Source organism: Lontra canadensis, unplaced genomic scaffold, assembly GCF_010015895.1.
Source record: "Lontra canadensis isolate GAN:19392208 unplaced genomic scaffold, GSC_riverotter_1.0 scaffold133, whole genome shotgun sequence".
NCBI classification, from domain to species: domain Eukaryota; kingdom Metazoa; phylum Chordata; class Mammalia; order Carnivora; family Mustelidae; genus Lontra; species Lontra canadensis.
Window position 1 is genome coordinate 371,356 of NW_022631127.1, and position 22,396 is coordinate 393,751.

The 22,396-nt window shown below is 55.9% G+C and overlaps 1 protein-coding gene across 2 annotated transcripts in view; it reads left to right on the forward strand.

The window, feature by feature from the left end:
- The window catches only part of IQSEC1 (IQ motif and Sec7 domain ArfGEF 1), a 369,892-nt gene that overhangs the window by 215,338 nt on the left and 132,158 nt on the right, over nt 1–22,396 (forward strand). Inside the window, exon 3 of one of the 2 annotated variants that reach the window (XM_032842816.1) lies at nt 13,201–13,245. The exons of the other annotated variant lie outside the window; for it this stretch is intronic. Within the exon in view, the coding sequence (XP_032698707.1) occupies nt 13,201–13,245 (45 nt within the window). The remainder of the gene's footprint in view (nt 1–13,200; nt 13,246–22,396) is intronic. 2 annotated transcript variants of the gene reach the window in all.

Sequence of the window (22,396 nt, forward strand, 5' to 3'; positions counted from 1 at the left end):
CTCGCAACGCTTGCTGGGTGCTGAGATAACACAGAGAGCCAGCCTTCCTCGCATTTGCTCTCATTATCCAATCAGAGAGAAATGCCCGCCTGCGCCCAGTTGTCACCCAGAGGCCTACAGGCACCTTCCAGGTCCCTCGGTCCCCCATCCTGGGCCAAATCCAGGCACTAACCATCCCCAGGGCTGCTGGGTCATCAGGCTGCCCTGGCGGAGCTCCCTGAGACTGGGCGGGCCCTGCAGACTGGAGGGGCCCACCTACTGGGGTTCTCGAAGCCTTTTCTGATATCTCCCTGTCACAGGGCCCAGTCACCCTCTGAGGAGCTGCTTGCATGGAACCCCTTACCTGCAAGTGTGGCAGTGTGACTTGGGGCAAATGACTTAAACTGTCTGAACCTCAGTTTCTTTTCTGTAAAATGGGGCCAATAATTCCAGCTTGGCAGGGTGGCCTTCAGGATTCAGTGAGGTAATAAAGCACATGGTGCGTCTGTTGCCTAAAATATCATTCTTGTCTCCTTCCTTCCCTGGATTCTCACTGCACAGGGATAGGCTCTGAGACACGCTGAGACTTAAGAAACATGGATATCTGGGAAGGGGAAGGAAGCCAGGCTGGGGTTGGGGAATGTGTTAATCCAGGGGCCTTTGGGCTCCAAAGGACAGAAACTCCAGTCAGAAGAGACGTGAGTGGTTACAATCAGGGCACAGCCCAGGGGCCTGCTTCAGTGTGGCTGAATCCGGGGGCTCCTCTACTCTGGTTACCATCTTCTGCTTGCCCTCCCCTGGTCCTGTTCCCACGTGGGGGCTTTGGGGCTCACGGCCATTCCTGACACCCTCTCCATGGCCCAGGGGAGGCCATGTGCCAACGGGCCAGCCGCTGTCACTTGGCTCCCCTTGGAGCTGGGCTGGCAGGGTCACCCCCACCTGGCCCACGGCCCCGGGAGTGTAGAGGCAGATTCGCGTGTGCGTGTTTATGGGCAAGAGGCCGTAAACCGAGGCTACAGGCAGCCCACTGAGTACGCTTGGAGCCAGAAGGCGACATGGGCCAAGCTGGCGACCTCAGCTCAGGCGTGGGCAAAAAGGCACAGGGCTACCAAACCGCAGCTAGGCACTGGGGAGGCCAGCCTTCACCCAGGCAGCCGAGCCTGAGTGCCAGGGGCTGTGCGGATGGGAGGACAGGGTCTGCAGCCAGGTGTGGCTGCACAAGTCTCCCGGACTCCCCAGTGCTCAGGACCAGCCGACCTTCCACCACAGGCTGCCAGACCTCCCACTTTCTTAGCCAACCGTGACTTATAAACAAGAGCCATTTTTCTTACCATTTCATCTTTTCTCTTTTCCCCAGTAGTATATATCAAACAACAGCAAGATTTTTTTTCTAAAGCTGCCTAGGGCATGGTGTGTTTCCCCCCAAAATCCTCTGTCTCAGATGGCCCTCGCCTCCTTTTCACCAGCCCCTCAGGCAGGGAAATCCTGTCTGTGCTTTGCCTCCCAGGGGAGGAGCAGTATAGGGAAGAGGCCGAGTGGGGGCTACAGAGGCAGGCATGCCCCACTTCTGTAAAACGGGCCATTCCTGGGCCCCCCCACCGAGGCCAAGGTGAGGACTCACAGGGGTGACTGCAGAGGGCACACGGGGGTTGTTCGGTTCTCGAGAAAAATCATTTGCAAGGGCGAGGGCCTCGGATGGCCTGGGCTGCTGCCGCGGGCATAAACACCCTACCTTTGTCCTCAGCACTTCCCAATTTATGGAGCAGTCAGTGAGCGGTACGTGTGCGGCTCAGAACCACCCCAGAGACAGAGCACGGCTGGAGGCCCTTCCACAGAGGAGAAGCTTCAGGCCCCGGGAGGCACGCAGCTCATCTCAGGGTCCCTGTGGGCTAAGGGGGGTGGTCCAGGCATGGGTCCTGGGCTCAGCTCATGTGTTCCCTGGATCAAGTCTGGGTCCTCCAGGTGCCCTCCCTCCTGTTCTCGGGGCTGCTGCTTCCTCCTGGAGGCTGGGGCTAAGGGTCTGCCAACCCCAGAGCCCTCCGAGCAGTGTGGGGCTCCTCTCCTGGACACACAGGGCACCCTCCCCTCCAGCAGGCTTCCCAAACTAGGCTGTCCATGTGGCTTTGTCTCCGTCCAGTGCTTATTCCTCAGACATGCGCTGAGCCTGTCATCAGGCCTCAGAGAGAGGTCCCTGCGACTCACCCCCTAGTCCAGACAAGGACATAAGTCCAGAGAAGGCAGGGCTCTCCCGAGGGTCACCCAGCCCATCAATGGAAAGCCAGGGTGTGGATTCTCACCCACTCTCCTAGAGCCACATCTGGCTCCCTGACATTGAATATGTATCAGATCATGAGATCTCCAGGCTGGGCCCTCAGGAGCCTTCCCGCCTACCCCAGCCTTGCTCCCTGGCTCCAGCCACGGCTCCATTTTGGGCCCTGCAACTATCTCTATACTGACTGAGGGAACAGAGACCTTGGGGTGCTGTGCCGAGGAGATGACACTGAGGCAGGCCTTAGGGACAGGTCAGAGCACGGCGCAGAGCAGCCCTCAGTGTTTGTCAGGTAAGAGAGGGACAGCCTGTCTCCTTCAGCCTGAAGTTTGTTTTCTGTTTCTCTCTCTTTCATCCAGAAAGCACTGTCCATGGGGCGCCCCCCTGCCAGGCCTGGGCTGGGTGGGGCGGGCGTGATGGAAAAAGCCAGAGGTGGTCCTGTGGGGAGGCCAAGGGCTTGACAGAGCAGAGTGCCCACTGAGGGTCGGCCTAAGGCTGGGGGACAGGAAGGGAAAGGAAGACATCAAAGGTGTCACAGGCTACACTATCCAGGATCTGGCTTGGGGTCTGGGTGGGTGGTGGTGCTGTGACCAAGATGGGCCCCGCTGTGGCCAGGGAGGAGCTGGGGGAGCACCTAGCTGAATGTTCTGTAGGTTGGAGTTGTGGGAAGTCAGGGCTGGGACAGACCACCAGTGGGGACGCTGTCTCTCCGTCCACCCCTCGGCTCCCCACCCCAGAGGTCTGCCCTGCCCAGCGGGACAAGGACAGATTCTGCCTGCTGCTACTGCCGCCACCAGCCTGCCCCGCAGGCCAAGGATGCCCAAGGCCTTCTGTGTGGGCTATAGCCACCTGCCCAGAGAAAGCTCTATGTCCTTAGCAGAGACCAGACTGTGGGGAGTAGAGCATGCTGGGAGGGCGTCTTGCTGCCCCTGAAATAGCAGCCCCCCACACTGTGGCCTTCACCCTGAACTGCTTTACTCTCCAGCTCCTCCCTCTTGTGAACAGAGTGTGTAGGTTGGGGCTCCCCTTTTATCCAGAGACCACCACACCCCTGGATCCAAGGCCTGGGAGTGCCCAAGAGCTCTGCCAACCGACACCCCCACCCCTGAAGGCTTCAGGGTCTTCTGTTGCCATTGAGCTGTCCCCCATACTGAGCTGGGGTCTGCCTCCTGCTGCTGCGGGCTGGGGTCCCTTGTCAGCTGTGCAGACCTGACCCTTTCTCTCCTGCCCCAACCCCTCTCCAGTCTAGTCTGCCCTGAAGTCAAGAACAGCACCCCAGTGCCCTCTCTTCCTGTGTGACTGGGGCCAAGCCCCTTCCCCTCTCTGCACCCAGCTGGCTGTTCTGCAAGGTGGGGGTGATCATAGAACCTACTCACAGGCTGGTCGGAAGGGCAGAAGCCACATGCCCAGTGCTCAGCACACAACAGGCCCTCGGCATGTAGTGGCTTCATGGTTACTGGCTCCTCTGAGCCTCGGTTTCTCGTGAGGTTTACAATAAAGCACCTAGCCCAGGGCCCGGCCTGCAGTGGGTTCTGCAAATGTTCTTTGTTGTTTTAGCTTTCATTTAACTGAACCGAATCAAAACATCCAGTCTGCAGGGCAAATCTCCATGAAAAGAGCTTGCAAGGGGAACCTGAGTGATTCATCCCCCCCTGGGTCCTGGTTCCCCGCTTTCAGATGAAGGGAGCCTGGTGGCAGAGTGGCCTTTAATGTGGTTGTGGAGTGTGGCCACAAAGGTGGAAGGAGCAGGGTTACCCCCCGTGACTTGCTCACCACGTGACCCTATGCTTGGTGGCCTGAGCCCCACCCCACCCCCATGGTACTCCCAGCTTTGTGCTTCAGGCTCGTACGTATGCAACTGCGTGTGTGTGCACACTTTTGTGCGTGCCTGTGTGCGTGGGCGCATGCTCACGTGATGGTCAAGGTGTGGGTCTGAGAGCACATCCATGAGTCGAGGTGCTGTTAGCGGGCCCCGTGTAGGATGCAGAAGGGGACACAGTGCCCACCGAAGTCCATGACCTCCAGGAGGAGTGCCCCGTGCCCACCGTATTGCTCCAGGGTCAGGGGCTTGGGTTAGGGAGGGCCTCCCAGCATTCCCCGACCACAGAAGAGAGCTGCCCTTCACCCCTACACCTAGACATATGTCTCCTTCACCTGGCTTAGTCTTCAGTCTGACGGGGCTCAGGGGGTACTACTCAGCTCCAGAGTGTATCGTTCAGGGAAAAGCAAGGGCAGTGTGTCCAGGAGAGGACCTCTGTGTGAGGAGCGAGTACATACGTAATATCTACAGCTATGTGTGTATGCATCTGGGTGTATTCGTATAAAGACATTCTAGAAGAATACCCAAGAAACTGCTGACCGGGACTCCCTGGGGGTGCAGGGAGGGCCTTGGTGGGCGCAGGGCAGTGGGGAGGGACACTTTAAACTCTATCTTTTTTATTTATGTTTGAACCGTGAGAATGTGTTCACTATTTAAAGTTAAATTTTTTAAATGTGGAAGTTGCTGAGTTTGGGGTGAATCAGCTTGTTTTCTGGCTATCCAGTGCCACCCCCCCCCGGCCCCTGCCTATTCCCAGCCCTACAGGTGAAAGATAACCCCCGGGAACATGTGGCTCAGCAAATCTTCCACTTTAAGGTTGTGCGGGGTCAGAAAGTTCTCCCAGTTGGGGGTCAGCTGTCTGGAATGAGTGTGCATGACGGGGACATGGAGAACAGGTGGGGAACAGAGCCCTGATGACCCAGGTCAGGGTCTGGGGTGGGGGGTTGCTTACCAGCCAAGAGGCCTCAGGCCTTGGGCAGGTGTGAGCCCCTCTGAGCCTCAGTTTCCTCATCTATAAGATGGGGATAAGAAACTCCAGCCGCCCACAGGCTTGAGGATTAAATGAGACCCTGTCAGCACCTATCTGAAGAGCCTGGCACCAGGCAGGGGTGAGGCAGAAAACCCAGGAAGGACCCTCCAGAAAGGCCAAGGGGACCCAGTGGGTTTGCTGGAAGCTGCGTCTCTCCTGGAGATGGGCAGGGCAAGGAGTCCCAGTTGGGAGGGACTGCAACACACTGTCCCCTTCTCCCAGCCTCTGTTGGACTAAAACGTCCTGAGCTCCCTGCCCATCAGCAAATTGGGCCTAGGATTGGCAGGACGTGGCAGTCCCAGATGCAGTGCCAAAGGCCCTGGGGCACAGGCGTAGCCAGGTTCTGAGCCACATGTGGAGGCCTCAGTCCACTCCCCCAGCCAGGAAAGACTCTGAACGTGCCCTCACCTGCTGCTCTATCCTGTAGACACCTTCTGCTGGTGTCTCTGACTTAAGAAGAGAACACCTGGTGAGATATTTTGGGTGGCATCTTTTCAGCTGGGATGCTGGAGTGGTGGGGTTGAAGGTCTCAGTGGGCCTCCCTCTCCAAGCCAAGCTTTATTCCTGCAGCAGATGCCTGGCCTGCCCCCCCAAAAAGAGGACCCTTGCCATGAACGTGCTCCCCTGGTTCCCATTTCAGGCCTTCTCCTTGCTTATTCCTTACACAGAGCCCCATCTTTCTAAGCCAGTGTTCAGTCATCACTCAGACCTAGGCTCAGCGGTCAGTTCTTCCCAGGGGCTTTTCTTGGCTAGTGTCTCATACACCTGCTTCTACTTTATGTCCTGGTCCAAGTGACCTTGTTGGTGTACACACTTATCTACTTCTCTTCTCTGTCCCCTTCCTCTACTCAGACAGTGATATGTCTGTCTTACTCTGTATCACCCTGTACTCTGAAGAATGCCTCTGATGACGTCTGGAAGCCTCTGTTTTCTCATCTGTGAAGTGGGGATATGAACATCTTGAGTTGCAGGCTGGTTGTGGGGTGATAGGAGCCAGTACAAAGCTCTTAGAGTGGCTGGCCCAAAGTGGGGGCTGTGTAGTTAGTAGGTGGGATGCATGAATCACTGTCCCAGAGTGGCCTGAGAAGCAACCCCCTGCAAAGTTAAGAACCACTTCTTTAGACAAACCCTCTTATGGTGCAGCTGGGGAAACTGAGGCCTACAGAGACTTGATGCACTCCCGGTCTCTCCCAGGGCCCCTGTGTAGTCGCCCTGATCTCTCTCTCCACACCTCTGTCCAAGGAGGGGGTGGTTACACAGAGACAAATTCCCGCCCCCCACTCCCCCCTCCCACGTGCCAGCAGGGAGTTTTCCAGACCCAGGCTGAGTTTCTGGGCAGAGCTGCCTGGCAGGATAGAGGGGCATGGAGGCCAACCTGGGGACAATCGTCTCACTGTGCCGCTGGGTGGGGGGCCTCAGGCTGCTGGGCAGGGCCGTCTGGGGCCCAGAGCCAGGACAGGAAGGCCAAGGCTGGGTGGGCAGGAGCCTTTCCAGGGGGAGGTCCCAGGAGGGGTGTGGGGGACTAGGCAGGACCACCAGGGATGGCCAACATGGCAACACCTCACATCTGTCTGGTTTACAAGACGCCTCTTGTCTGTCCACTCCTGGAGCCTCACTCTGGCCTCTGAGGCAGGCAGATCATAGATGAGGAAGCAGAGGCTAAGGCAGCGTCCCTTAACTCATGAGACCAGAGCTGGGAGCCCCAGCAGGTCTGTGAGCACCACTGTGTGACTTTGGGCAAAAAGCCTCACCCTTCAGGGATAAGGGGATGAGACAACAGTGCAGCCTGGCCCAGGGGAGAGGCCTCCTGGGTTCAAGTCCCAGGACCACTGCATACCTTCTTTCTCTGTGTCTCTGCCTCCGCAGCCCCAGAGGGGAAGGATGACAGCACCCTGGCCCTGGTCCTGAGGGGCTTTCTCCCTGGCCACCGGCAGAGCAGTCAGGAGCCCAAACCCGGCCTGCCATTGTTCACGCAGCGCCCGTGGCGTGTGTCACAACAGATTCATGTAGACAAGGCACGGGGTAGGCCTGGGGCAGAATGGCTCCCAGTACGTCCTCCCTCAACCTTGTCTCTGCCCCAAACAGAAACGCTTCGGCGGCCCTGAGAATGGCCAAGCACTCGCCGTCCCCGATGCTGTAGGAAAGTGCTGGTCCAGCCTCTTGGGTCAGCATCCGCATGTACCCAGAGACATAAAAACATTCCCACCCTGTGACCCAGAAATTCCAGGAACGGGTCCTAGAGGAACGTCCCAGACCGTGCACAGAGGCAGTATTGATGGGATGGTCCCGCAGCCTTGTTTACCAGGAGAGGAGAGAGGAGCCCAAGCCCAGCACCCACCTGGGGCAGCGGGGAACCCACAAGGGTTCCAGGCAGCTTTCCAAGGGGTGACGTGCAGGAATATTTGAGACCTAAAAACACACTCGAGAGAAGTGTGGAGCGAGGGGGTAGGGTGGGAGTATTTTATAGAACAGACTGTGTTTTTTGTGTAGCCAAAAAATATACATATGCCCAGTCACGGGGACACACTTAGAGAAGAGCCCCACCGGAAAATATTCTGAAATAGTTACACTGGTCAGTCTCTTGGAGAGCTGGGATGGTAGATGATTTTAGTTCCTTGTGCTCTGCTGTTATTCTTACCATCGATGCAGTGACGCTGTATTGCTTATTTAATGATAGGGAGCGAGGGACAGTGTAACCGGGAAGGATGCGGTCTCCCCCGCCCCTTTGGAGACGGACGTAAATTCCACAAATATGTCCCTTCCGGGGCCTGTGACAGTCCGAGCTGCCTGGCCTCAAGTTCCCTTCTGGGTCATGCCCTCACCCCACACATGGACCTGGCTACCCACTGCTTTCTACAGACAAGCCCACTCATAGAAGCGCCTGTGGCGTTTGCACCGACTCCCCAGAGTTCGGGGCTCCCAGGAGGGGTCTCTTCCCATGTCCTTTGTCTCTGCTCTCTGTGTTCACCCCATTTCTTCCCCATTCTCCCCAGGAGCAGACAGGGTTCCCTTCGGGCCTGAGACACAGGAGCTCAGAGCCACCCGTGGCAGCCCGGACCCCATCAGAGAGCCCTCCAAGTATTCCTTCCAGAAAGCACAGGCTGCAGAATTCTTACAGCAGAGACCAGGTTCTTTTTAAATTTGCCAAGTTCAGATGGTGCTAGGGGATTAGCTCGTTGCCTATTAAACTCATCTGGGGAGCCTTTGATAAGGAAGGTGCACGTGAACAGACGTTTCACAGAAGATACAGAGAAACTGGGGAAACAGTGGTCAACGTCAGTGGTTGAATGAAGTCAGTGAAATGCAAATTCAGACCACAGGGAGATCGCACTGCATAGCTCTGAGAGTGGCTAAGATCAAAAAAACCGTGGCAGCACACAGAGCTTGCCAGGATATGGGGCAACTAGATCACGCCTACGTCACTGCGGGGGACATTAAGACAGTCCGGCCACTCTGGAAGATAGTTTGGCAGTTTCCCATTCAAAGCAAATGTACGCTCACCATACGACCTGCTGTTGCACTTTTGGCCATTTCTTCCAGAAAAATGAAGACTCATGTTCACACAGAATCCGTATCAGAATGTTCGTAGTGGTTCTACTCATAAGGGCCCCCAAACTGGACACGACCCAGATGTCTGTCGGTGGGACAGCTGGGGTGCATCCATGCCATGAGGTACACATTAGGTCCACAGCCATCCAAAGGAGGTAATGAGGTACTCAGCAACTCAGATGAACCCCCAGGGAGGAATTACATGGAGTGAAAAAAAAGCCTGTCTTAAAGAGTTACACGTTGTACGATTCCATTCATAGAGCATTCTTGATAAGACACATTTGTCAAGACGGTGAATGGATGGGTGGTTGTCAGCAGGGAGGGACTGGGGAGGAGAGGGTAGCCCAGAGCCTGGTGGGGGGACCCTTGTGGCTTTGATCACTGTGGAAGTTACACCAAGCTACATGCGTGTTAAAATTACACGGAGACACACATGCGTGCATATGTACACACACACGCACACACACACACACACAAGTGCTTATCTCACTGGCAAAGTCAGAATAACCATGGCGGATGGTACCTATGTCAGCCTCGATGGCGCCCTGTAGTTGTGCAAGATGTTATCACTGGTGGAGGCTGGGGAAGGGGGTGCCTGGGACTTCCTAGTACACTGCATTTTACAACTTCCTGTGAATCTATGTTTATTCCCAAGCAAAGAATTTTTAAAAGCAAAAAAAACACCCACCATGCAGGGACACACCCCCAGAGGTTATATGACTTAATTGGCCTGGCGTAGGGCCCAGGCATCAGTACCTCAGAATTCTTAAAAATGCCCTCCCCACTGTACAGCCTGGAATAGAAACACTGACCACTTCCTCATTCAGCAGAGGGAAACTGAGGCCAGAGAGTGGAGGGGGTTTTCCCGAGGCCACACAGCTTCTGTAGGGTGCCTGAAGGGACCTTCAGCTACAAAAGGCCCAAGCTCTGAGTTATTTCCTGCTGCTCCAGGCTACGGCTGAACCACGCAGGGTTTTTTACGTAAATTTTTATTGAAATACAATATACAGCCTGTTGAATTATCACAGACAGCACACTCATGTGATCAGCACCAAGGCCCCCAAACCCCGGATGTCCCAGCCCACCCCCCAAGATCCCCCTCCTGGCCCTGCCAGTCATGGCCTGTCCCCCACAGAAGCCCTCTCCTGTTTCCTTCCAACACAGAGCAGTTTTTCCTGTTCCTGAACTTGGTATGAAGGGCTGGGTGCTGTTTAGGAGCTGTGCTAGAGAGGACTGGAGCAGCCAGTTTATTTGGAAGGAAAAGAAAGTGGCCTCCCCCAGGAGCCCGCTACAGTAAGGCTGGGCGCAGGGGGTTCTGAGAAAGGACTGTCCCAGGGCAGTCTCCTTGTCCAGGCTGGCCGGAAGGGGCTATTCTCCCCTCCGCACCCAAACTGGAGACAGGAGTCAGAGCTGGAGGTCTGCCTGGCTAATTGAGAGTCCTGTGTCCGAGCCTGGTCCAGGGTCCCCTGGGCAGGGAGAGGTAAAGCAGCTCAGTCCTCCAGTAAGACTAGAGGCATTGAAGAAATTTCCCCACATATAAAATGAGAGTTTTGTATATATGAATAAAACAAATGTCTATTAATATAGGATCAGTGCTAATGTAACATGTTGCTATTTCGCAGACTTACTATTGGTATTAAGCGTTAATATAGTCTATTTTAATGTATGTTACATAATATATGTATATTACGTACATATATGTATGTTACATAATATAAGGCATATTGAGTAATGTACAAATCTTTTGAATCCTATCTATACTAGTGATAGCTGGCATTTATGGAATGCTAAGTGCTTTAAATGTCTAAGCCAGCTGACTTCCCAAAACACTACAGTTGAGAATACCAAATGGAGGCACAGAGAGGTTCGTTGACTTGCCCTGGGTCACACAGCTAGTATGTGGCAAAGGTAGGATTTGAACCCTGGCCCTCTTGGCTCTAGAACTCCTGTTTGAACGTCGAAGGCCTAACATCTCAATATGCACTATGACATGCATGATAATAGCTGTGTCAGTATCTCAAACAGGCATGCACTGGCACTTTCTGGTTTACAACGTGCTTTTGCTTTCTCATCTCTACCTTCGTCCATGTGAGGTGGCACTGTTATTGCCATGCCTTGTTCCAGAGAAGGGGGCCGAGTCTCAGGGTTTCCGTCACTACCAAGGTTGGAGCTGTGGTGTGAGCTCGGGTGGTTGGTTCCAAGTGCAATATACTCAGCATCACTGTACCACCCTCACGGGCTCCCACAAGGACTAAAAGAGTTTATATCCGGAAAGGGTTAACAGCAGTGCCTCCTAGCACAGAAGAGCTGCTCCAAATAGACTCGCTGTTATGAATAATGGGGGAGAGGGGAAAGGACGAAGGAAGGAAGCAAGCAATCTTCCCTGGAGGTCATGGTCGGCAAAGAAGGCTGCATGGAGAAGTTGATACTCGAGCAGGGTTTTGTAGGGTGAATAGGAGTTTCCTGCATGATAAAGAGGCAGGGAACGGAATGGTTTCCCAGGGACAGGGCACCCTGAGCTGCACCTGCCTTGTGCCTCGTGAGGGTTATGCAAGGGTTAGATGAGGACGTGTGTGGGAACAGCAGCTAGTACCAGGTGGGCTCTCTGCCGCTGGCCGGGATATTGCCGGGTTCTCGTTATGTAGTCAGAGCAGGACCGGAGCTAGGGAGCCAAACCCCTTTGCTTGTGTGGGATGGCTCTGTGCCTGGGCACCTTGGCATCACTTTGCTGTGTCCCTGTCACATCGTATTTGTACTTCCTCCTGTGGCACCCTGCATCTGAGGGGTGCTGAACGCTGGGGTTTCTTGTCTGGACTAGGGACTTCCTGATGGCAGGAGCTCCTCACCACTCCCAGTAGGGGGTCCTGCCGCTGGAGGGAAGTAAGCCCCTCCTGACCAGCCCCACCCTCTCTCCCCCTGGAAAAGCCATCGCCCACCCGAACAGGCACAGGACAGTGACCAGTCTGGGACAGTGACTGGAGGGCATCCCGACACCGCCCCTTATGTCCTCTTTTCTTGTTGAGCTTTGGCAAGGCCTCACTGACACAGAGTTGCTGAGCCCAAGGTGCATGGCCCTGGGATGGGCTCTGGCTCTGGGGGGTGCGGGGAGGGAGATTGGCTGTAAGTAACCTCGACAGCTGGGGTGTGTCCAGTGTCATAGAAGCTGCTCCCAGGAGGGCAGGGACAGGCTGTGCTGGGGGGGCCAGGCCACATCCCAAGGCCCCAAAGGCCTAGGACACTGGCGATGCCACCACACACAGCAGACAGAGGCTCGTGTTTCTCCATAGTCGTTTCAAATACATTATTTGCTCCCATGAACAATTTACTTATCCCCCTCTTAGAAATGTGGAAACTGAAGCACGGAGGGGCATACAGGGACTTGTAGCAAACCCATGGCAAGTGAGGGTGGAGTGGCGTCTGACCCCAGGGCGGGCTGGCTCTGGACCCAGATCCAGAGCTGCATATCGAGTCTCTGGGCAGGGGCTCTGGACTCTGGGCATGGAGGCTGTGAGCCTGGCCTGTGGTCTACGGGGACTCCAATGGAAGGCCTATTTAGGGACAGAGCATCGTGGTCCCAGGCCAGACACACCGGAGTCTCAATCCCAGCCCAGTGCCAGTTGGAGAGCTGTTAGACCCTGCCCATGGTGCTTCGCCACTCCGAGCCTCCGTATCTTGAGCCATGATGAGGCTGAGACTGCCTCACAGGCCACCCACAGGGACCTCGGCTGGGTTTCCCTCTCCTCCTCTGACTCTACTCACCTGTACTCACTACCTCTTACCCACCATGTATAACAGGTGACAGGATTGACTAGTCTTAGTGGGGCCAGCCATGACCAGGACCTACAAGGCCCTGCCTGGAAAAACAGGCAGTGAACAAACTTAGTTCCTTTTCCCATGGGGCTCCAAAAGAAATAAAACTGAGCAATGGGATGAGAGCATGAGGGGCAGGGCTGCCCCTCCAGGAAGGCCCCTCTAAGCTGGAAAATGAGTGTCAAATGTGGCATGGAGGCCGAGCCTCCTAGGGAAAGGGAACACATGCAAAGGTCCTGGGGCAGGAATGAGATTGGCATGTTATAGGAACAGCGAGGTAGCAGGATGGTCAAAAGTGGGGGTAGGGTGAGAGGGTGAGAGGAGGGTGAGAAGGCAGGGGTCAGCTCATTCATGGGCAGGAGTACCCCATGTGGCAGGCCCAGGTCCCTGTCAGGTTTCTGACTATAAGGAGCCTCAGACTGGGAGACTCCCTGTGGGATCTTGGGCCTTGGCTTCCCTGGTTAAAAAGGAGCACCTGGACTCGATGTTGCCCAGGATCCCTTGTAACTGAGCTCTCTGAACTGGCATGTGGGATAGAGACATGGCAACCTGTCACCGACCTGTCAGAGAGAAAGAAAACACATGGTTTCTTGCATGTGGAGGCCAAACACGTTTCCCAGGGCTGCTCACCTACCCCCAGGACCTGTCCTGGGACCACCCAGTGCAGCCTGAGCTGGCATGGCCCCCAGGAGCACTGGTCGTGTGGGTATCATGGGTAACACTGTCTCACTTTTACCACCTCAGGAGCTCCCTGGAGACCGGAAGCAGCCTGTCCACTGACCGCTACAGGTACTGTCGCTCCCTCCCCTCTGGGCCCGCTCTTCCCATCAGCACCGAGGGTGGGCGCAAGAGGCATCATGGGAAATTAGCCTCCCTGTTGAGCCTGAAACTTCCCCCAGGCACCAGAGGTACTGCTGTCATATTCTCTGAGATCCAGTCCGGCAAGGAATGGTCTCCTAAAGACTAGGGCTCAGCTAATGGTTCCTCTGAGATTCAAGGCTGGGGGAGAGTCCCCTCTGAGGGCCAACCTGTGGCCACCGTTCCCATGGCAACGGGGCAACAGCCCAAGGGGGAAGCTGATGCTTTCTATTGGCTTTCCGATGATAGTTGGTGGGACCGGGGACATCTGAGGTTTTTGTATCTTGACATTTTCATAAGATGCCTTCAGAAAAAGACATTCTCGGACTTTACGTGGAAGCGTTGGAGACCGAGGCACAGAGCAGGGTCCCGTGGATCGGAAGTCAGCCAATCTCTGCTCACAGGCGAGGGGCACAAAAGACAAGTCACAGGCCAGTAGTCCTGGAGTGGTGTTGGCATGGGGAGCCATGTCTGGTGTAACCGTGTGAGTCAGGCAGGTGGGGCCTGGGCCTTATCGACAAGAAATAGTCTGGTCCTTGTGGAGGGCTGGAGAGGAACCAAGGCCAGGGAGGAGCGTACTTGGTGACGATCCACAGGTTTGGATGTGGCCCAGTACGCAGAGCTGGCAGGGGTGAGGCAGAGGGTCGGGCTGAGCTAGCTGAGTCCCACTGGGGAGATTGAAAGGGGGCCTATAAAGTTGGGAGCCCCAGCACTGGAGACATGGCAGGCCCTGGGCCCCCAGTGCTGAGGACAAGAGCCATGGGTGCTCTGCTGGGATGGGCTGGTCCCAGCCTCAGGCTCCCCGAGGCCATGAGAAGGGCAGAGGCGTGACCCTGTGGGTGCTGCTTCCTCGAGCTATTGTGGTGCTAGCAGCTCCCCACCCACCCCACGAGGGTAGAGAGCCACCTACACATTCAGGTCATCCCCATGGCCATAGCCGCGTGTGATGCTGACGAGTGTGCACGTGTGACAAAACCCCACGGTACCCCACTTGTTCACCGCTGCACGGAGCTAATACCAACCTGTTTTACAGAAGTGACTTGAGGATTCTCAGCCGGGGAGCAGAGCCCGGGTGTGACCCCAGATCCTGCTGTGAACACCACCCGAGGCCACAGTATACGCTCCTCACCCGCTTGGGCGTTCCTCCTCACGCCCACAGCCCCCGGGACAGCGCCGGCACCGCCACACACGCGGCATCCGGAACATTTGCACACTCGTTCCTCACGTGCTTGCTCCATCCCTCCTGCGCACGGGCTCACACCCCCGCCACAGCCATGCTCTGTTTTCACGTGCTCATAGCCGGACACTGGCCCCGGGGGCAGAGGCTCACGAAACTCCTACAAAGCAGCTGAGCCACTGGTTTCTCTGAAAGCCACCCCCGTTTCAGACAGCAACATGCCTCCCCCCGCTTTACCCGCTCAGCCAGCCCCGTCAGCACTCTGCTCAGGGCCAGGCGGGGAAGGCTCTAGAATGAAGGGAGGGTTAACGGGGCTTTTGTCCCGGAGCATCTGGGGGTTGGGGAGGGGCAGTCACACGTCTCCTGCTCCCCTCAGGTTTGACCCAGACCTGACTTTCACCATACCAGACAGGAGTTCATGGTCAGGGAATGGCCACAATAACCTCCACCTCTTGATGCTGGTCACATTTAACCGTGAAGCCAATGACCTGGTGCCTTCATAGCCCCGGAGGACCAAGATAGGGGTCAGAGCAGACAGCAGGACCCCTCAGCTCTGCCCTTTCCCTCTCCTCCACCCAGCCCTTGTTTTCTGAGTACCTATGGGTGTCGGGTGCTTGTGATACTGTGGTGAGCAGTGTAGCTGCCTTCGCTGAGCTACTGCGTCAGGGTACAGGTGTCAAACGAAGGAATCCGGTTTTAAAATGTTGTGTCAGGTGGTGGTAAGTGCTGTGAAGAAAAATAAATCAGGGAAAAGGGGGTAGAGAGTGATAGGAGGGTGGTCAGGAAAGGGCCATCTAACCAGAGACCAGAAGGGGAAGAGCACCCAGGAGGTGAGGGTGGCCAGTGCAAAGGTCCTGAGGTAGAACATGCTTGATCTCTTTGAGGAACAGAAAAGAGACAGATGCTAATTGGGATCTCGCCCACCCCTTGATCTCACAGTCCCAATGCATCCTGACTGCTGACCCCCACGGCAGCCTTGGGACAGAGGCGGAGCCAGGCTCAATGTTCTCATTTCACAGATGAGGAAAACTGAGATGCAGAGACCAGAGGAATATTGGTGCCAGACCCAGGCCCCAGAGCCCCCCTGACCCTGTCCTACCAGCACCTGGCCTGGCCTCCGTGCCCTTTCTGTGCGGCAGCATTGCAGGAGCCTCAGGGAAACCTGGCCCTTGGGCCCCAGTGGAGGAGGTGCCTTTCTGCCCACCCATCCCATGGAGGTTCTGGAGGCCTCATTCACAGCTTGGGAATTCAGAAACAAAGGTCCCAGCCAGCAATTGCCTCCTTTCAAAGGCATAGCCGGCTTCCTCTGCCACATGCGTGAGAGGGAAGCTGATGTCTTGGTCGGGGGAGAGGGGAGGGGCGGGGCGGCACTTCATGAGGCCTGTGCTACCTCCGCAAACAGGCAGACAGGCTCCTCACCCTTGGCACATGGCCACCGTCACCCTCCTTCCCCATCGGCCCACCTCTCCCCAGCGCCCCAGAAAGTGCAGGGCTTTCTGGACCCAGCTTGGGCCCAGACTAATGATGCTGGGTGTGCCCTTGCCCCTGGCTGGGCCTCACACTCCCTGTCTGTACAAGAGGAGCCTTGGACTGAGCCATCTCGAATGCCCTTCCAGTTCTAACTGTCCATGATGAGGTATTTCCAGGCGAGTTACTCTCCAGGGCGGGGTTTCTCGGCTCCACCACTACTAACAGTTGGAGAGGGATCGTTCTTTATCGTGGGGGCCATTCTGTGCATCAGAGGACTTTGAGCACCATCTACGCACCACTAGATGCCAGTAGCACACCCCTCCCCAGTCGTGGCAACCCCAGATTTCTCCAGAGGTTGCCACGTGGCCCCTGGCGGGGAAGCAGGTGGGGCAAAAGCCCCACCCCCGCAGAAGTGCTATGTGTCCCAATGCTTGCGAATGTCCTCCAGGCACAGGTGACTCTGCTCTTTGGCTTTGTCAGAGCTCGGGGCTGGGGATTGGGCTCCTGGTTCCACACTTGGCACCCCGGAACCTGGCTCAGCACCAGCTCCCCTCTGAGGCTGCCATCTTCTGGAGGTCACCCCTCATGCATGGTCCAGAGTCTTTCCTGAGCCTCCGTTCCCTTATCCCAGAGCAGGGGAGGGCCACAGGACCATCGCCGTGTAAATGAGGTTGAGCAAATCAGGGACCTGGAGTAGCAGAGGGGGGAGCGTGCTGTGCGTAGGAGGGCATGTCAGGTGCTAAGACCAATTCTGCGACCCAAGATCTGCCGATCCTTCCACAGATGAGGACTGAGTGCTCATGGTGGGCCTAGCATGGGGCTGAGCAGGGAGATGGGTGGTAAAAAGAGAGGCAGGGACCCTGCCTGGGAGACGTCGGGGAGATGCTCCCACCACAGCCAGCACAGGGCGGCAATTAACAAGGAAACAATTTAGATCACATCCGATGATGGCCCATCCAGGAGAGCAGATCACACAGGGCACGGGTGAAGGAGGCTCCGAGGAGGTGTTGGAGATGATGGCTGATGGCTGATGAGCGACTTCCCCAGAGGAGGGGTTCCTTTGGGAGAAAGCCCTGCATGGGAAGACCTGAAGGCTGTTGTGGATTAGGAGACGTGAAGGGGAGAGCTCAGAGAGCTCAGAGAGCTCAGCGGCATCCAGTCTATGGTTCAGAAGTTTGGCCTTTATTCTGAGAGCGGCCTGGAGCCACATGAGGTGTGGAGCAGAAGAATGACATTTTAAGGTCCCTGTGGCTGGTGTGCTGGGAATGACCCCTGGAGCGGTCCGAGCAGAAGCAGGACCCACTGGCAGGGATGGGGAGAGAGGCCAGGCCCTGTGGTTCTGTTCCTGTCGCCTGTGACTGCCAGGTCCTGGGGCCACAGAGCCACCCACTCTGCCTGTGACCCCCCTGTTCCTGCCCAACAGCCCGGGGGCTGGCCCCGGCCCCTGAACCCCGCTGCCCTTCTCTCTCCCACCCTCCCTTGCTAGCGACAGGAGTCCCCTCCTGGCAGCCAATGAGCAGCTGTCATCGAGGTTCCATTTTAGATTTTATCAATGTGTCCCCGTTGCCCGGGCAACGGCTCCGCCGGCCCTGTCAGTCTTTCTCTGCCTGCCTTTCAGAGGCAAGCTGCTCCCACCCACACCATGTGGCTAAGTGGTGAGTTCTCTCTCACACTGGCCGGACTGGGATTCCACCAAACGTAATTGATCTGGTTCTCAAGGTCGGCATTGGTCTGTCATTTTGCCCCCTCCTCGCCTCACGCCCGGGTCTTTGGTGCCAGAGCCACTCTGGGCCAGACAGGCCAGGGTGGGCGACTGCCCGGCCAGGTGCGGGTGAGGCCACCGAGTGTCCAGGGCCTGGTTGGAAGAAGGGGCTTGGAGCCGCCATCAGAGCCCCAGCATCTAGGCCCCCCAGGATGATAAGCCGGGGGCCCCTGCCACTGGGCACAGCCAGGGCTGCCTCGGTTTGCCCCTGGGACCCCCAGGGGATCCCCAAGAAGAACCAGCCGCCAGAGACAGCAGCAGTCTGAGACTGCCCCGGGTGAGCAGCACCAACGAGTTGCTAGGCTTTGTGCGCGCTGCTCTTTGTATTGGAGGCGTGTGCTCTAGGAGCCGGCTGGGCAGGGCTGGGCCATGTGAGCGGGGACTGCGGCGGGACCAGGGTGGGCCGGAGTGGCCAGGCCCCCAGCTCCCCACAACCGCTCTCTGAGTCTCGGTGGAGGAGTTGCCGTGGTCCGGCTGGAGATTGAAAGGTGAAAATGCTCAAGTTCAAGGCCTTTTGCCTGGATTACTGGCAGTTCCTGTGTCTGCAGCCGCTGCATGGAGTCTATAAGAGGTACGTGGAACCTCCGGGGAGGATCTCTGCCACCAGGCAACGGGCTGTGAGGTGAGGGCCCCCCCACGCCCCAGGCTGCCAATTGCCGGGCCTCTTCAGGTCAGCCCAGGGTCCCCGCCACTGGCCACGAACAGTGGGGGCATTTGCCATGGGTCACTTTGCAACTCAGCTTAATTGTACTCTCCTCTCCCTCCAGCCCTGAGGGAGGCTTTCTGCAGGGAAGTGCTCACCCCCAAAAGCGTTTGACAGTCCAGTGCTGGGTTTCATTGTTTCTTGCTGCCGGGATTGGTCCTGGAGTGGACTGAATCCTGGGCAGGTGTGACCCCAAAGGAGGGCAGCTTGGCCCTCCCACGGTTCGTTTCCTTCCGCCTAATGGGTGCCTCGTGTGATACACAGGTGTGACTGCCTACATCCCGAGCAGAAATTTGATACCTGTTTGGGAAAGCTGGATGAGGGATCCCTGGTGTGGAGGTCAGGAGACCAGAGTTCAAACCCATCCCTTGCTGTGGGACTCTGGACAGTTTGCCTGCCCTCTCTGAGCCCCAATTTCCCCATCTTTCGGTGTTTGGAACTGACACTAGTGGTATTTGGGGACTGCTCCCTGAAATGATCCAGGCCGCAGACCACGAGCCCGAATGTTAACAAACCTGACACGTGTGTTGTGTCGGCACGCACACCTTGGCCAAGACACGCTGGGGCCTGGGCTGGCAGGAAGGGCACCATGGGCCATCCCCGTGGTCGCCTTCAAACAGCACAGGATGAAAGACCTGGGAGGAGGGAACCCGAATACCAGCTATTCTGAGGGAATTAGTTTTTCCCGATTTCACACTCTGTGAAGTCGACAGCTATTAGCATGCGAGCAGCCCTGGGAAAGCCTGAGAGCTTTTCTTTTCTCTTCTAGGGGCTTTCTCCGAATGGGGCGGGCCCCAAGGGTCTCACGGCAGCCTCAGAAAGGAAGTCCCTGCTCTTGGGTGGGTGCCAGGGAAAGAGGCCTGTCCTGCATCTAATTAGCACCGCAGCATCTGAGCGGAAGGCCCCACCAGGTGGGATCTCCACCCTGTGCAGGTGGCCGAGCCTCCGCCTGCCCCCTGGGGAGTTTGTTGTAACGCCTTGGGGCACCTGGCGCATTCTGGCTGTTAGTTATCAAGGGACGGTTGGAGGGTGGAGCCCTAGACAGGATCATTCATCCTCAGCCCTACTGCTAAGAGGCACCAAGCCCCCCACTCTGAGCAGGTGAGCTGAGTGAAACTGCAGGGCGATCAGCCAAGTAAGTGGGGCTTGGTCCCTCTGGATCTAGGTCCCTCTTGTTCCAAGATAGTCTCTCTTGAGTGCTCCTCAGTTGAGGCTATGCACGCACACCAGGGCCTTGGAGCAGGAGGGAGGCCTGAGAGGCACAGTCCTACACCACAGGGACTCTGGTGGAAAAGGTAGGGGTCTCGGTCAGAGCATTGACAGAGGAGTAGGGTGTGAGGGCTTCATGGAGGAGGTGACAGGTGAGCGGGCAATGAAGCATGAGAGGTTGGCAGGGCTGAGAAGGAGGTGGGTGTTTCAGGCAAAGAGGAAAAGCATGTGGGGAAAAAACCCAGGAGCTTTCAAAGGGCGGATGTCTTCAGGGGTTAGCAAAAGACCATGGAACTAGGAGGGGGGTGCTAGGGATTCTGGTCCAGAACCCAGGGCTGGGCTTTGTGCTGCACACAGTGAGGACCCCAGGAGAAATAGAGAGAGGGAAGGACAAGCTGAGTGCCGTCTCTGGGAGTCCCATGGTCCTTGTGAGCAGCCTGGCTCAGCCTCCAGGGGGAGCTGGTGACAGTCCCCTTGGCCTTTGGGCCACCCTGGGAAGTTCATATTCAGAGTTGGGGCTCTTTTCCCAAGCCCCTACTGCAGCCCCAAATCAAATGGGACATAGTCCTCAAGGAGCTTCCAGCCTCCAAGGGGAATAGACCCACTAACAAGCCATGAAAATTAAAGTTGGGAGATAGAGGTGGCACAAAGCTACCAGTAGCAAGAGGGAGGGTGTCTGGGAGAAATCAAGGAAGTCTTGCTGCAGGAGGTGGCATCTGAGCTGCTTGTAGGAGTGGGGTTTTTCCAGACAGGGAAGGGCAGAGAGCACAGCTTAAACAAACATAAGAAAATAGGACCTAGCCTGGCATGGTTCAGAAATGGCCAAAAGTGAGACTGACACGTAGGGTACCTGTAGGGAGATGAGTCTAGAAAGGAAGGCAGTGTAGGTGACGATAATGCTGGGGTTCACTGAGCACCCACTACATGTGAGGTCCCCCAAGCCCCAACTCCGCAGCAACCTCAACAAGTGGGGGATGTGATTAACCCATTTCCTGCTGAGGGGAAACTGAGGTACAGGAAGGAGTAGTTTCCCTAGAGTCCCATGGCCTGTCAGTGGGACCATCAGGATCTTACCAGGCAGTCTGGCTGCGGAGGCCCGTTGCTGCTGGAGGAGTCTAATGGAGCTTCTCAAAGCAAATGAGATGCTCAGGCCTCTCTCCATGCCCAGGGAGTGACCATAAATAATGGTGACACACCAGTCAGGGAGACAAGAACTTGGCTTTATGGTCACACCTCATCCCGGCAGAGTGCTTGGAAACTCACTTTCCCTCCAAGCCCGCCCCTGTACAATGTGGGAGGGGTGCTAGCCCACCCCTCAGGGCTCCCTTGGGGATTGACAAAGGACAACTCCGGGAAAGCACTTGGTAGGGGCATAGAAAATGTGGCTGTCCTGGCCCACACAGACCCACCCCCCCAGGAAGGCTTTGCAAACGGAACCTCTTGGCTTTTTTCCTGATGCCATATTCCGTTGTTTAAAACAGCGGCCCAAAACTTAAGAGTATGAAAAGGATGTTTTGCAGACAATGCATAATTAACCACTTCTAAACACAGGGTGTGCCAGGCTCCCTTGAAGCTGTTAATTATTCTTCATTAGGGATCTTAAATTAATGTAAAATAATCCTGAAGCTCAGTCAAAGGCTGGGGCTGGGGGGAGGAGTGGAGCTGCTTATTTCAACTAGAGAATGAAAGAATGTTCGTAGGGCACTTCTGCATTCCGCCTGGGGGGATGGTGGCCCCGGGGAGCTCTTCAGCTTTGGCCAAGAGGCCACTGTGGAAGGACACAGAACCTTCCCCCCAGTCACCAGAGCCCAGCAGACCACAGGGTACTCTTGTTCAAGAAACAGGTGCAAGGAATGTAGACAGTACTATACCCATTGCCTGGCTTCACAAATAAACTCTCACCAGTGTGGTGGGTGGCCCCCGTGGACCGCACTCAAATCCCATCCCAGCCCCCACTTCCCCAGAGCTAAAGCTAAGTAGTGTGCTCCCCCCCCCCCCGTTTCATCTATTTCCCATGCACATTCTTAGAACTCTGCTAACCAAAAGGCTGTTTTACATGTTTTCAGACTTCAGATATATGATGTAATCTGCAACTTGCTTTTAAAAATCTTTTAATTGCGGTAAAGTACACGTAATTTAAAATCTACCATCTTAGCCGTTTTGTAAATGTCCAGTTTGGTGGCATGAAGTACGTTCACACTGTTGTACAAACATCATCACCATCTGTCTCCAGTATATCATAAAAGTCTAGCCCCATTAAACACCAACCCCCATTCCCTCCCCTGCCCAGCCCCTGTAACCCCCGTTCTACTTCCTGTCTCTGAATCTGACTACTCTAGGTTCCATGTAAGTGGGAGCATCTAACGTTTGCCCTTTCGTGGCTGGCTTAGTTCACTGAGCACAATGTCCTCAAGGTTCATCCACTGGAGTGGATCGCAGACTGTCTTTGCTTTTTAAGGCTGAATAATATTCCATTGTATGTAGAGACTGCATTTTGTTTATCCATTCATTCGTCAGTAGACGCTTAGCTTGCTCCCACCTCTTGGCAATTGGAAATAATGCTGCTGTGAACACAGGTGTACAGCTATCTAGTTCTTCAAGGGGCAACTTGTTCGAAACTCAGCATTTCTTGGTGAGTTTCATCCATGTTGCCATGTATATTTCTCCTTCATTTATTTTCATTGGTGTATAGTATTCCCTTATATGTCTATGCCATTGTGCCAACATCCATTTGCTGTTTTGATGAATTAGGTGGCTTCCC